Below are 15,650 nucleotides of genomic sequence, written 5' to 3'. Positions count from 1 at the left end.
CAATTAAATTATACACATTTATTAAATAGTAATTCAATATATGTTCAAGAAATAATCCTTTAAACCATAGTCCTCATCAAAGTACAAGTGATGATCATCAGGACACACAGACAAGAGAGAGAGAGATGGATATAAAGAAACAATGCATATATAAATAAAATGAGCTTATATGAGGCCTGAAGCTTCAGTACATTCTATACACATAACCTGTTTTATATATAAATACGGTCCTTATCAATCGTGCTTTGTTTATTGCAAATTAAATAAAAAATTAACACTGCTTACTTGTCTATTATATCACAAACCTAGTTATATTAGTACCAGGGTATTCATGGAATCACTATGTATTTCTGGTAATAAGATCAAGAACAAATCCTTTTGACAAAAACTTGAAAATGAAAACTTCAAAGGTATTTGGTTTTACAACAATTACAGATGTAAGATGTATATGTAATTAACTGATTGTGACGATAAATTTATCAAATGAATTGTGTTATGTCCCAGAAACAATATTTCCTCTTGAGTGTTAGAATATCCTAACATATAAATATTAAATGTTTGTATCTTTTTGCATGGCAACCTTAAACACTAATTTTACATCACAAATTTTGTACCATGTGGCTGTTGATGAAATAGTATAACTACGAACAATTTCCTGATAATGGTGGCTCCTAATATTTTATACAGGTTAGTATTTATAATGAGAACAGCATACATTACTGATCAACGACCAATTTTCACAAAGTAACAATTCTCGCTGTTGGATGAGTATTGTACGATTACACACAAATGTTCAATCAATTTTTGCATGAATTTGCTGCAAGACAGCTTCTTCCATCAAAAGATGACTTTATTCACAAAACTTTGCCTGATATCTTACAAAAAGATTAAACTCCACTCATGTCATGGCCAGAATGGGTACTTGGTGAGAATTGGTTGTCTGCCAGTCCATGTTTAACAAAACAGACATATTTGATTAGTACAATAATTCCTTTAGGTGAACAGGATTGAACTTCACTCTAATTAAACAGTTTAATATTATATTGTAGATTCTTTGTACAACATTTACATGTATGTATATAATTTGCTTCCTAATCCTACAATATACTTTACCTAGATGCATATACGCGTGGATGATTTTCCTGAAATTTATTTACAATAGAGGGCACAGGTGATGTATTTAAGTTTAAATTACTAAAAAAAAAAAAAATCTCATTTTGATTAGTTCTCCATTACCTTAATGCCTTGACTGTGTTTTGTTTTACTGAAAATAGTGGTCATCAATAGAGTTTATAAACACTCATTTTAATAAATCATTTATAAAATTGCTCATACTGTACTTGAATTTGAAACACAAGCTTTTGGTGAATTACAACATAACAACAACCAGATTTGCTAGTAAAAGGCACATTATATATAATATAAATGTTTCTTAAAGACAGATACAATTATGAATATCTAATTGCTTAGTTCTCGGATATCTTCTATCTTCAGATAAATAGCTTTGTAACTGGGCATCTTACACTGTAGTATTTCTGTGTAACGAGACTCTCACTAAACTGGTTGGTTAGTCTTGGGACGTAATCTTACATTCTATAACCTAACCAGCCTTGTTCTACAATAAATCATTAGTTTACCTTGGTTACACAGTACTTCTACCTGTCTAGTAACTGGATCAGGTTTCCAAATCCGGGACTACTATGGGTTAAACACAGGGTACATGGCATAAGCAAATGTTATTGCAACAGCACACATGAACAGTATTCTCAGTATGTGAAGGGCACACATGTACAGTATTCTCAGCATGTGAAGAGCACACATGTACAGTATTCTCAGCATGTGAAGAGCACACATGTACAGTATTCTCAGCATGTGAAGAGCACACATGTACAGTATTCTCAGCATGTGAAGAGCACACATGTACAGTATTCTCAGCATGTGAAGAGCACACATGTACAGTATTCTCAGCATGTGAAGAGCACACATGTACAGTATTCTCAGCATGTAGAGCACACATTACAGTATCTCAGTATGTGAAGAGCTCACATGTACAGTATTCTCAGTATGTGAAGAGCACACATGTACAGTATTCTCAGATGTGAAGAGCACACATGTACAGTATTCTCAGTATGTGAAGAGCTACACATGTACAGTATTCTCAGCATGTGAGAGTGAAGAGCACACATGTACAGTATTCTCAGCATGTGAAGAGCACACATGTACAGTATTCTCAGTATGTGAAGAGCTAACATGTACAGTATTCTCAGTATGTGAAGAGCATACATGTACAGTATTCTCCCTGATTATAAAGAATAGTGTATATATTGAAGCATGTTTTCAGCATGTTAGCAAAAACATCTAAAAGAAAGAAAAGGGAACTTAAAAGAATACTCAACCTCACCAGTAGAAACATACAATGTATAATAGTAAGCTGGAGAAAGAAAGAAATTATTTTAATTACAGGAGAACCTTTTTTTACTAAGCAACTTTCAACACAAAAAAAAACCCAGCATTGTACTGATACTTATAAATTCAATTTGTCTTTCTTCTATACATTGTACATTTATGCAAACAAAATCAGCTTTCTTTTGTAAAATGACTTATCTATTCAATAAAATAAAAGAAACACCAATATAATGACAGGAGTCTTGTGAATCGCACACATCTGAAAAGTGGTCGAGCACCATGATAAACTATCTGACAATAAAGGTTGAGAGGATGGTAGCCTTAGTGGCACTGTTATGCCCAGCACACAGTGTAGATGAAGCTTGTAATCATCAATACAATGTTCACTACAAAGCATTATATATAATACAGAGTTGTTATAGCAATACACATCCACCACGCTTCTTTTTCTTTGTTTGCAGTGCCGCTCTGGTGGCTGTTTCAAATACTCCACGCACCCCCTCTTTGGTTTTAGCTGAACATTCCAAGTATCCAAAAGCATTGATTTTTTCAGAGGTGGCTCTTCCCTCTTCTGGTCGGACTGGCTCTTGTTTCATCTTCATTAGCTCTCGTTTGGTCTGGTCGTCATTTCTAAGATCTTTTTTATTTCCTACAAGAATTATTGGAACACTTGGACAAAAGTGCTTCACTTCAGGTGTCCATTTTTCTGGGATGTTCTCCAAACTGTCGGGGCTATCTATGGAAAAGCACATGAGAATGACATCAGTGTCCGGATAGGAGAGGGGACGTAATCTGTCGTAATCTTCCTGGCCTGCAGTATCCCAAAGGGCTAGTTCAACCTGAAGATAATTCAAACAAACAAATCAAACTATGAACAGGTTAGAAAAAGACAAAAAGATTTGGTAGGCAAATATTGTGAATAGGAAACATAAGAACTAATCTGTTAGCTTCTGATCAAGAAATTGCAGGTTCATCGACAGTTCTTTAGCAAAAGCCCAAAATTTCAGGTACATATACTTCTATAGCAATAACGTTAACTCTGCTTGCCGGAAATGAGCAGTGGCTACTTCTAAGTAAGCAACATAATTTTGGATAGAACTGGATGTAGCCAATATTTTTGGGGGGATATTTTTGCAATATCACAGGGTATAGTTTTGTTCACAAGAATTCAATCCATAAAATTATATTTACATGGCAATCACATGTGCTCTTTCTTCAGTAAAGCAAGGTTACAAAATTTTTTTTTTTTTTATTTATTATTAGACAATATTACAAAATGCGCTACCCAGAAAACTAACCGGCTATAATATAATATATATATATTGTTATGGGTATTCCTAAAACATTGATCAACCCAAATCTTCCAAGTTTGTGATAAACTTTTTATATGCATAAACATGCTGTACATGTCTGATCATGACCTCTGGCATCTGTGGAGTGAGAAATGTATTACCGGTATAAATAAAGCGTGGAAAGAATCTCGCTTACCACAACTAATATATATAAAACCCTGTTATGTTATGGCTTTCTTCAAGTGTACATATGCACATTGCCTTATGTAGTTGTAATATAGTATCTAGCTAAAGCATTAACCCGAAAACATCAGTATGAAGTGTGTAGGTCTGGTACATGTATTTTAATAGCCAACAGCTTTGTGACATCATTACACATACCGGTATAACAGTAACTTTTACCAAACTGCATTCTCACAAAAAGCTTTAACTTATACATCCCTGATATTTCATAATGGACTGTCCTAGTCTTTGATTTAGAAGAGTCTAAATGTGTCAAGGTAACCATCAAACAATCCCTACTTCTGTAAGAGGAAATGCAATTTTATAAATACCGGTATGTACAATGTAGTTTTATACAATGTTCTGGTAACAGTGAATTTTTAATGGCTTTAACTTGAAATATGTTACCTATGGGTACACGATAACAACTACCTGGTACTGTTCAGGGGTTTCAATATCAGGCGGTACCCAATACTTTTTGCCTGTTAAATCTAGCTGTGGTACCACTGATTTGGGCTAAATAACATTATACATAGTGTACAGATAGGAAATAAAAGTACTCTCTGAAATTGCAATTGTACCGCCTCCCCTAAAAGATAATGAAACCACTGTGTAATTTAAAAAATTCTTATCATTAAAGACTGTTCATGTAATGTTACTCAAACTTAACCTTTTTTTTTCTTCCTTCATAGACCTTTCACTCGAAGTGTTAAACATACAGTTGCACCAGATCGGAATCCTCACAAAAGGATCTGTACAATTCCCGAGAATCTAACATTGTAGGAATGACTACTTTTGACGCTCAACAGATTTATCACCGATTCTCCAAAGCTATATCAAGTATCAATGACTTTCCCTTCTGTAAACACTAAGTACAGATTTCAACTGATGCATTCTGATAAATGCATTCTGATAACAAGTGTAACATGTTCTATTAAATTCTCTGCTTAAATTTAAATATACTGTACATGTATACATATATGTGAAATGACAAACCTCTGTACAACCAGAAATGTGGACGATGAATCTATGCTATACCTTTCGACAGCAATGTTGACTGACCACTATGCATATTTGGGCCGTGGTCTAGGACATATCAAGAAACAAGTCAAATTTTCAGTAAGATCTTTTTATTATGTTCAGAATGACAAATTGATCAATTCTATCATTATCTCTCGGATTATAAAGTTTTTGAAAAGAAATGAATATGCCTACACATACTTGCATGTTGTTTGTTCAGAACAGAAATTACTAATGACTTGGGGTACAACAATGGAATACGAGAAGCAGAAACCTTATTTTATTTTTACTTAGAATTTTATCACTTGCCCATGCCTTAATGAATTATTTGGCACATATCTTTTTTATCTATTTCATTTATGCATATATTATTATAAATAGAAAATGTTCTTTTGTTGTGACTTGGCGCATTTTGAATCACCTAGCTGATGTTGAAAAGCACCATTTAAGTGAAGGTATATTAGCACATTGCATATAAATAATGTACTATTACAATAATTTACAAGCAAAATGGTCAAAATAATAGGGAAAATTAAAATCACCATGGATTTGAACATTGATGAAGTCACTGGAGAGGAAATTCAGCAAATTTTATAGATATCACCTTGGATTTACATGTAAATACAGCTAGATTCCTCTTGAGAATAAATTGGCCCATACATTTTAATCAGGATACCATACAGTATACTATATATCCAGGATTGAGAAGCGTAAAGCTATATTATAGATACACTACTGTGTATTAAACCAAGTAAAGCGAATGGTTCAGTAGTTCCTTTTAATGATAGCACGCCACAAGCATGACTAAACACGACTAAATATCTACACAACATGGTCATTAGTGATCCAGCTTTTTTTTTTTTTTTTTTTTTTATCAATCTCTTTTTACTTTTTTTACTTTTGAAAACAAATTTATTATTTGCAAGAAGTGTTTTTCTATTTGATTCTTATTGTTCCTGCGAAAGATTTTGCACAATCACATTGAACGCTGTATCTGACTATGTGTTTGAACATTTGGACACATTAATTACACATAATGCTTGTTTATCAATAAATTCCCCAATCTGATAACTATCTTTTCTGTCCTTCTGGTTATGCATTGGTATAGTATTAGAAACATTTTTCCTTCCTCCTCACGTGAACCGATTCTTGAAAGTGTGTCTGTTCTAGCTTATCTGAAAAATTTGATGAAGGTCTACGTACCAGAGATATGAAAGACAAAATTTTTGATTCCAAGTAAATTAACCAATGCACAACCAGGGTCTGCAATAATGTGACAAAGGAACAATAAAGCATGAACAGCTATGATGATGAGCTACGTATAGTATGTCAGGAGTATAGAGGTAACCTTACTGATATATATAGCATAAGATATACTAGATCATTAATAATATAATAATAAAAGTTTACAAATGTACATGACATATACTACAAACAGAATTGGTAGGTTGACCACTGACAATAAACCTCGTCACAATCACGAATACATTTACATCATTCACCCAAAACTAGTCAATGCAACTTCAGCGTTAAAATTTGGCAACAATAAGGTTGTGTTCAGATAGTGTATCATCGGGGGGGCTCTGGACAATTATATCACAAGTTCGACATGTGACACGAGGTTTGACACGCCAATGGTCAAGACAACCAATCAAAGTGAACTCATCTGTGCATACATAGTTCAACAAAACTTCCGTTCCCCCTGTTTTTAGCTCCAGTCACGATTGATGACTATAATATAAAACAAACTTTGTGTTGTTTACTGAATTGACAAAAACTAAAAAGTTGAACACATCCCTGTCTGCATATACTCAAGTCTTCGATTTGTTCATGATTCTTATGAAAAAATATTAAAGACAAGGTTGCCAACTTTTAATAGTCGTTTGCTTCAAAGGAACACTAGTTTTGTCTGTAATTAAAGAGTCTTTCACACGAAAAGCTGCAGAACATTCTCTACGTGTATACACAGTTTAGGAATGTACTGCCACGATATCGCTATTCATACAAGACTCGCCACAGATATCAAGGGGTGCCAATTGAAAGGTCCATTCAGTGTACATCTATAGCAGTCGACACATATTCCTCTTCTTCCTTTTCTTTTGTAGAGCAGCTCTGGTGGCTGTTTCAAATACATCTCTTACGCCTTCCTTGGTTTTAGCTGAGCATTCCAGGTATCCAAAAGCATTGATTTTTTCTGCTGTGGATCTACCTTCCTCCGCTTTGACTGGTTCCTGCTTCATCTTCATTAGCTCTTTCTTGGTATTTTCATCATTTCTAAGATCTTTTTTATTTCCTACAAGAATTATTGGAACACTTGGACAAAAGTGCTTCACTTCAGGTGTCCATTTTTCTGGGATGTTCTCCAAACTGTCGGGGCTATCTATGGAAAAGCACATGAGAATGACATCAGTGTCCGGATAGGAGAGGGGACGTAATCTGTCGTAATCTTCCTGGCCTGCAGTATCCCATAGGGCTAGTTCAACCTACAACAAAGAGAGAATGTCAGAGAGTTAACTATTGGAAATAATCTGAAGTGTTATTGTTAATTAGGGAAAACTATAAGTAATACAAAGGGACATCAAACAGTACATTCCATGACATTTTCTTTTTTGTTTACATTGGTAAAATCAAATTGATGTCCCTTTAGGTCAAATTGTTAGATGATAATCATGCTTCATGCATTTACAAAAGTCTATGCAACAAAAGAGATTTGAGCTGGTTACAGATTACTAATGCTATTTCCAGACTGATCACTGATATCAAACTATCTATCTGTGATCTACTGAAGTGTCATTCCATCAACTAAGTGGAGCAAACAACAGTACTAATATCAACCTGTAATCTAGACTGGTATAACTAACAGTTTGGTGTATATTTTACAGTATCGGACAATTTAACAATGAAAATACTAAGTACAGAAAATGTGATATATTTATATCGAATAACAACTATCACATTGCAGAGAATATCAAGGTTAATTTTTTTTAAACAGATTTTTACTATAACCTATAGTATATAAGTATATATATATGTTATATACATTATTCTTTAAATTTAGCAAACCTTCCTTCAAAATCAACTAAACACTTCAAGCTTAAGGTACTAGATACAAAAAGAGAGACCAGTACTACTAAGAAAGTGTGGAAAATCTACCAAGACCTACTATAATCAAATAGAAAAGTCAAAGAAAACGTATTGTTTTGTATAAGGAGAAATCAAAACTGGAATACACTTTCTATCAAATTCATCCATGTTTCATTCAGTCCTGAAAAGGGTTCCAAACATTGTATTTGTCTCCTGTCACAGAACTATCTAACCTATCGCTGACTTATCTTCAGCTGACTTTAAGCTACTCTGTGTCTGTAATTGTAAAAAAGATAAATAAAACTGTTGCTGCTACTCGCCTGGAATTTGTTGGATAAAGAAGTTAGACTGTAAGAGTATAGACTTCCCATTAAAAGACATTGTATTGTCTGCCAGTGATAGTGCCTTACCAACATCAGCTTCACTAGTACTGTAATGACTGTTTATTAATAATATGCTTCAATAAAATATCATAAGAAAACAGCATATTGTTAATGTTATTAGTACTTGAAAAAGTATCTTTGATCTAACAGCTATAAAACTGATAACTCATAAAACAAAACATCCAACATCATTCAATATGTAAAACACATATTAGTAAGAACAAATGTTAGCTTGCATTGTAACATGGAGTTTGTGAACTCTGTTTAACAGATTCTGTATAGTCTATGTATCCCTCATGTCAAGGGATTACCATAGACATCCCGCCTCGTTCACATGCATTACAGCTGGTGATCATTATTCTGCTAGCACTCCGTCAAATGTTAGGTGTGGGGGGTACCCTGTAACATGCACACACAAATCATACAAAGGTTCACGCACGGACTCGTCTGTACTGCTTCTGATGACCAGTCCAAGAATTAGTGAGTACTACAATGAAAAAGTCCAAAGTCCAGGCAAAAAGTCAGTACTATGGTGGTAAACAGTCCAGGCAAAAAGTCACTACTACGGTGGTAAACAGTCCAGACATTATTCAGTGCTACAGCAGTAAACAGTCCAGGCATTAGTCAGTACTACGGTGGTAAACAGTCCAGACATTATTCAGTGCTACAGCAGAAAACAGTCCAGGCATTAGTCAGTACTACTGTGGTAAACAGTCCAGGCAGTAGTCAGTACTACGGTGGTAAACAGTCCAGGCATAAGTCAATACTACGGTGGTAAACAGTCCAGACATTAGTCAATACTACGACTCTAAACAGTCCAGGCATAAGTCAATACTATGGTGGTAAACAGTCTGGGCATTAGTCAGTACTACGGTGGTAAACAGTCCAGGCATTAGTCAGTACTACAGCGGTAAACAGTCTAGGCATTAGTCAGTACTACAGTGGTAAACAGTCCAGGCATACTTCAGTACTACGGTGGTAAACAGTCCGGGCATTAGTCAGTACTACGGTGGTAAACAGTCCAGACATTATTCAGTGCTACAGCTGTAAACAGTCCAGGCATTTGTCAGTACTACGGCAGTAAACAGTCCAGGCAATAGTCAGTACTTCGTTGGTAAACAGTCCAGGCATTAGTCAGTACTACAGCGGTAAACAGTCTAGGCATTAGTCAGTACTACAGTGGTAAACAGTCCAGGCAGTAGTCAGTACTACAGTGGTAAACAGTCCAGGCATAAGTCAATACTACGACTGTAAACAGTCCAGACATAAGTCAATACTACGGTGGTAAACAGTCCGGGCATTAGTCAGTACTACAGTGGTAAACAGTCCAGGCAGTAGTCAGTACTACAGTGGTAAACAGTCCAGGCATTAGTCAGTACTACAGTGTTACAGCGGTAAACAGTCCAGGCATAAGTCAATACTACGCCTGTAAACAGTCCAGGCATAAGTCAATATTACGCCTGTAAACAGTTCAGGTATTAGTCAGTACTACAGCGGTAAACAGTCTAGGCATAAGTCAGTACTACAGTGGTAAACAGTCCAGGCATTTGTCAGTAATACAGTGGTTAACAGTCCAGGCATAAGTCAATACTACAGTGGTAAACAGTCCAGGCATTAGTCGGTACTACAGTGGAAAACATTCGGGCAGCATCCACAATATCAAAGGAACTTACCGTTAATCCACATCAGTCTCAAGTCATCATACTTCCATAAAGTTGTACGAGATTCATGTGCTTTACTAAGAATATCAGTGATATTATCACTCGATGACACTCTGAATTGAACGACCAATAGGATCATTTTGCACATGAAATCCTGAACAGTTATCAGCACAGTAATAATAAACATTACATTAACATAACCCATTTTGTTTCAAAGGTACGGAAGTGTATTAGGCTCACGTACGAAAATATTTTTTAGGATAGCAAAAATGTTTTATTTGGCGGCCGCCAGATAATTATATGGCGGCTGCCAAATAAAACATTTTCGTTATCCTGAAAAATATTGTCGAACGTGAGCCTAATACGCTTCCGTACAAAGGCATCTGGTTTCAAATATAGAAATATATTAAACACAAAACTTAAGCTTTGATCAATATATAATGGTATATATTACACAATCGTAATCATTTTAAATCAAAATATACACAATGTTTAGATGAAATTTTTTCTGAAAAGTTACGCAACCATTATTTTTATTACATTATATCACATGTATACCATTTCCAACCATAAAATAGTTAACACTTGGTTTTGGAATATTATATACTTCTGTTAATGAATTTTATTTTATCTGGTTGGGGAACAATGTATCAGTTCCTGTACTTGCATTATTTTTTCTGTAACTCACAATAACTTATTATGTTACTTTTATGCAATACACTCAATTTTCAATATTTCCCCAAAATTATCACTGACACATCATTTAACTCATAAAAAGATAACCCATCATTTTCAGATCCACTGATAAATATTTGTGCAATTGCAATGGGTGTTTAGTTTAAATAACAACTACATATGTGTATAGTGGTAAGAATTTATTTACTATGCATAAATTACTAAAAGTACACAAAGGTTTTACAAAAAATAACACAAACTTATATTTACATGAAACTTAATATTAAATCAAATATTAATATCTTGGTCCTTCTTGATTCTATCTCATTTAGTTAGAGAAATCGGGATTAATCTCAAAACTGGTTATCACAATAAAACATTAAGGAGACATCATGTGACTAAATTAACAAAATCATTACAAATCTAACATGTGGTGTCCAGCTGAGCTATTTGTGAAATTATCCGAGATTTGACCCTATAGTAACGTTATAATGAACATGTCCTACAGATAAATCTGTCATATGAAAGTTCCATACATAAGAATGTACAGAAATACCAGACATGTTTTTAACGAAGAATGGTTACATTAACATCAAATTAAAAGTCAGTACTACATCAGAAACACATAAACAAAATGAAGGAATGTTAAAAGAAATATAAATACATATCAAAAGAAAGATGGATTTTCTAAAATAGCTTTCATTTTGTTATGAACAATATAAAATCACATTCACATTTCAAAAATACAACATAAAATCCACAAAATAAATATCAATTAACTACATCAGTCTGCTTTTAGCATAAATAACTTTACATTGTGCACCTTTTTGTTTATAATTCACTGAACTAATTCCATAGCATCTTGCCACCATCACTTGCTTTTAATGCCTATTGTCCTTTATGTCTGATCTGCAGCCCAATCACTAACATTACCAAGAATTAGTTTTTGTTCTTTCAATGCAAGGTGAAAGCTAAGCTTAATTCCACATAGTATGTCCGTTTTTGTTATTTCATTATGTTCAAAGAACTTTGCAGAACCGTCTGCGCCTTCTTTTCTTTGTTGACAATGCTGCTGCTGTGGCAGCTTCAAACACCTCTCGCACGCCTTCTGTTGTCTTGGCTGAGCACTCCATGTAAGCTTGGGCATGAATGTTTTCTGCCATCGACTGACCTTCGGATGTTTTGATAGGTTCTTGTTTCATTTTCCGTAGCTCTCTTTTTGTATTTTCATCATTTCTAGTGTCTTTTTTGTTGCCAACAAGAATAATGGGAACATTTGGGCAGAAATGTTTTACTTCTGGCGTCCACTTTTCTGGGATGTTCTCTAAACTGTCAGGATTGTCAATGGCAAAACACATGAGGATGACATCTGTATCTGGGTAGGACAAAGGCCGCAGTCTGTCGTAATCTTCTTGGCCTGCAGTATCCCATAAAGCCAACTCTACCTGCAAAGACAAAATGTGACATTCTTTTTATCCCCCGTCCATGGGTGCATTCAACAATTTCAAAATCAAGGGTTCGTACAGGATTTTTTTTTTTACACAAATCTTTCCATGTTTTGCAGAAAAATAAAATGACCTAGGAATTGTCAGCTGAAATGATTCCAATAACCTTGTCATTTTATAAAATTTTTAGTACAATGCTCAGAGAATCACTTCCTTGGCCTGTTCGAACCCTTGAAGTCGTATATCTATATCAAAAGCAGTAGCAAAATTAAAACATGCCTTCATAGTGAACAACAATCATGCAAGATTAACTTGAAACAGCATATAGAATAAACTTGTGGTTCACACTAATTCCAATAAAATTGCTATGGATATTGACTTATTTCTTTAAAAGCTAAAATAGCCATTCCACTTCCAGACTTCATTCCAAATTCACTGTATTTACCATTTTTCTTTTTTTAATGTCACTAAAGGACTTTTGCATGAGATGTTTTGGTATTCTTTAGGATTATCTTATTCTAAATTGTTGTCAAAAATCCTTTCATTACAAATATTACAGTCTTCTTATTTTAGTGTGAACCTCATCATTTCAAATTTAAAGCGAAAGTGCTGATAATTGTGTAATGAAGTTTTATGAAACTGATATTTCAATCCATAAGAATGGCAATAGTAAAATGGAGTAAAATGAAACGATAGACCACAGAATTTTTTCCAGCTTCACCTGAATTAGATCATATAGTAGGAATTGAAAAGCAAAAAAAGTTCAGTTGAATTCTCATATACTTGACAGGTGGAATGCCCTTTATTGCATGCAGACATTGAAAATGACTCACCGTTTGAATTACAATTTATTCTTCAGATGCTGTTCCGCTCCATGTTGTTGGAACAAGTCGGGTCAAAAATTCGCGAAAGTTGTAGATATATAAAAATTAAATGATCCCTTTTCATTTCTATAAACAACTACCACACAATGTAAACTGAAGATGAGGTGAGAAAAATGTGCAAATATCTCCATATATAAAAGTATGAAAGCCATGTGAAAGAACACAGTTGTTTACACTGCACACTGTCTGAACACTGAAGCACCAATATAATACATTACAATAAATCAATTGGAGCAAAATGAAAGCAAACACTTCTACCTATAATAGAAGAGTTCCTTCTTCTGTATTTAGATATATACAACCCATTGAAATCTAGATCTGCATGCAACTTATAATTATTCGACACAACTTGAGTTGATGGCATAGAAATCTCATTTAAACCAGAATGAAGGATAAAGAAAAATCAACCTTAGATTTTTTTGAAGGAGCAAAGATTTCTTACTTATTATACCTGTAACCAGCACTACATCCACTTTTGTTATATAGACTGTTTTACTTTATCTTTGATAGCAGTTTTTTCTGTTTTCTTTATTTCTGAGGTATACAAACCTGTTTTCCATCTACTTCTATATCAGCTACATAATTTTCAAATACTGTTGGCACATAGACTTCAGGGAACTGGTCCTTGCTGAACACAATCAAGAGACATGTTTTACCACATGCACCATCTCCTACAATGACCAGCTTCTTTCTTATAGCAGCCATGTCTGTAACATCAAAATCTGAAAGATATAGCAAGAAATGGCATTTAATAAATTGTAACATTAATATCTACAGCCACAATAAAATTTATGAATTTTGAAAGATTAAAATACAGCAATTATATTTCAGAGATTTGATCTATTTTGTGAAACACAATTTTGCCCTGGTCTCAATAAGTTATTCATATATCAGCGAGAATATCAGAATAGGACAGGGAGACATATTTTATTCGGCTAATAAGACTAAATCACATTGTCATTTAGATTCCGACTTCACGGTCAGCTACCTGAAACAATGTTTGACGTTCTAGATTTCAATCAATTAGATAATTTAGTTACGAGAAGGCTATATAACATCTACAAGGCATCCATGTTCCAATCAGACTCCATTGGCCTGGTCTGTGGATGTTGAAGTCTAAAAATAGGCACACGTTCAGTAAAACGGACGCAAGTATTTCACTCAATCCAAATTATCCTCGATGAACATAATTTCCAGATGCCTTAAAGACAATTCAATTCAATAACATGTTTAAATACGTGTCAAGAATCGGATAAAGCTTTATATACACGATTTTCCAGACATTTTTGGTAGACAGCAGATGCAACGATGATGTCATCAAGATGGCGAATACGGAATTCAAACATAAACCACCAGCAAAAACGTTCGATGTACACGTTTTCTATCACAAAAAGAGCTTATTTAAATGGTGAGTAGGATGGCTTTAAGTTCGTAGTTTCCGATCTTACATCGTTAAATGCATTTCAAGGCAAAATTTGCCGTTAAATCGTAATGACAATGAGCATGCTGAGGTCATTGCCAAATAGGGAAGTGAATAATTATTTCCAAAATTCTCAAAACCTTCATTATTGCGAAAAAGATTATCGATTGTGTTTCAAGTAAAGTATCTACATGAAGATTTATAGACATCTCCTTACCTTTTACCGTGTGTAATTAACCGGTTTCAACTAAGTAAAACGTTCATCTACTGATTCATTCAAGCACCGACCACACCTCAATTGTCCTTAGAGGGGTGATTGAATTGCTTAGGAATTGTGGGAGTCGGATGTTTGTCCAAAGCATCATGGGATATATTCGACTGTGTTACTACTACGCTTGATGCATTTCTCCTATCACTTCAAGCGCTCAAGCGATGCCATTATCAACAGACGAAATACATTACTTCCGTGTTTACTGCGTTGAAATAATTGTTTTTGTGTTATAATTGAAAAGGAATGCAATCTTCCTTTTCACTCCTGTTTTAAAAAAGTATATGGATAATTTTGCAGTCTTTCAATGCAAAAAATACCCATCCCATTATTTTTATCATGAGAAATATTGAAAATTAAAATTAAAAAAATCCATTAAACTTACCTTTGTATCCTTTACAACACAGTAATGACATTAATGCTTTGAAGAGAAAAGTTTATTTAGTTGGCAATCGTAATTCATGCTTATATATCTTCGAACAGTTCATCTAAAAATAACTAACGTAGTGGTGAGCTTTGTTCTGATTGGTCGGTTTCTCTGCCGTAGCTTGAAACTAAAAATAGAATGCTACCTTTTACAGTTAGCTCCCATGAATTATGACTAATGTATAAATATATACTGAGGATCTTGGCTACCCGTCTGTATAAAATTGGTTAATCTTTATTTAGCTTATATCCAGAGAGTTAACTACACATTTTACAAATCTTTAACCCCTACCGGAATTGTATACTAGTTTTTAATGCATCAATTTAGTTAATAATTTGATATATTCTGCTAGTTTAACATATTAGAGATTTAGACTCCTTTGTAATTTTAAAATTATTTTTAACATTAGGTTATGAACTGCCTTATAAATTCTACTTTGAAGATATATGGACTATGATGTAGG

The 15,650-nt window shown here is 34.1% G+C and overlaps 1 protein-coding gene across 6 annotated transcripts; it reads right to left on the bottom strand.

Moving 5' to 3' along the window:
• Positions 1–2,436: 2,436 nt before the first annotated feature.
• LOC138336420 (ras-like GTP-binding protein RHO) lies at positions 2,437–15,287 on the bottom strand. 6 transcript variants are annotated; one of them, XM_069285909.1, is made up of 3 exons: positions 15,146–15,287; positions 13,622–13,794; positions 2,437–3,245 (listed from the first exon to the last, which is right to left on the bottom strand). In XM_069285909.1, the coding sequence occupies exons 1-3, from the start codon at positions 15,174–15,176 to the stop codon at positions 2,823–2,825; spliced, it is 627 nt and encodes a 208-aa protein (XP_069142010.1). In that variant the 5' UTR covers positions 15,177–15,287; the 3' UTR covers positions 2,437–2,822. The 6 variants fall into 6 exon arrangements, with proteins under 6 accessions (XP_069142010.1, XP_069142009.1, XP_069142007.1 ...); XM_069285908.1 differs by lacking the exon at positions 2,437–3,245 and adding an exon at positions 5,034–7,423 and having other exon boundaries at positions 15,146–15,252; XM_069285906.1 differs by lacking the exon at positions 2,437–3,245 and adding an exon at positions 10,929–12,188 and having other exon boundaries at positions 15,146–15,286.
• Positions 15,288–15,650: the final 363 nt, after the last annotated feature.

The sequence above is a fragment of the Argopecten irradians genome, chromosome 12, assembly GCF_041381155.1.
Source record: "Argopecten irradians isolate NY chromosome 12, Ai_NY, whole genome shotgun sequence".
NCBI lineage: Eukaryota > Metazoa > Mollusca > Bivalvia > Pectinida > Pectinidae > Argopecten > Argopecten irradians.
This window is presented reverse-complemented; position numbering and strand designations above follow the sequence as displayed.

What these genes read in the sequence shown, in the direction of transcription:
- LOC138336420 (XM_069285906.1), bottom strand. Translation starts at nt 15,176, where the DNA reads ATGTCATTACTGTGTTGTAAAGGATACAAAG. An exon ending in GTGTTGTAAAGGATACAAAG is followed by an intron (nt 13,795 to 15,145) that starts GTAAGTTTAATG and finishes TATATCTTTCAG; the next exon opens with ATTTTGATGTTACAGACATG. An exon ending in TAGAAGTAGATGGAAAACAG is followed by an intron (nt 12,189 to 13,621) that starts GTTTGTATACCT and finishes TTGTCTTTGCAG; the next exon opens with GTAGAGTTGGCTTTATGGGA.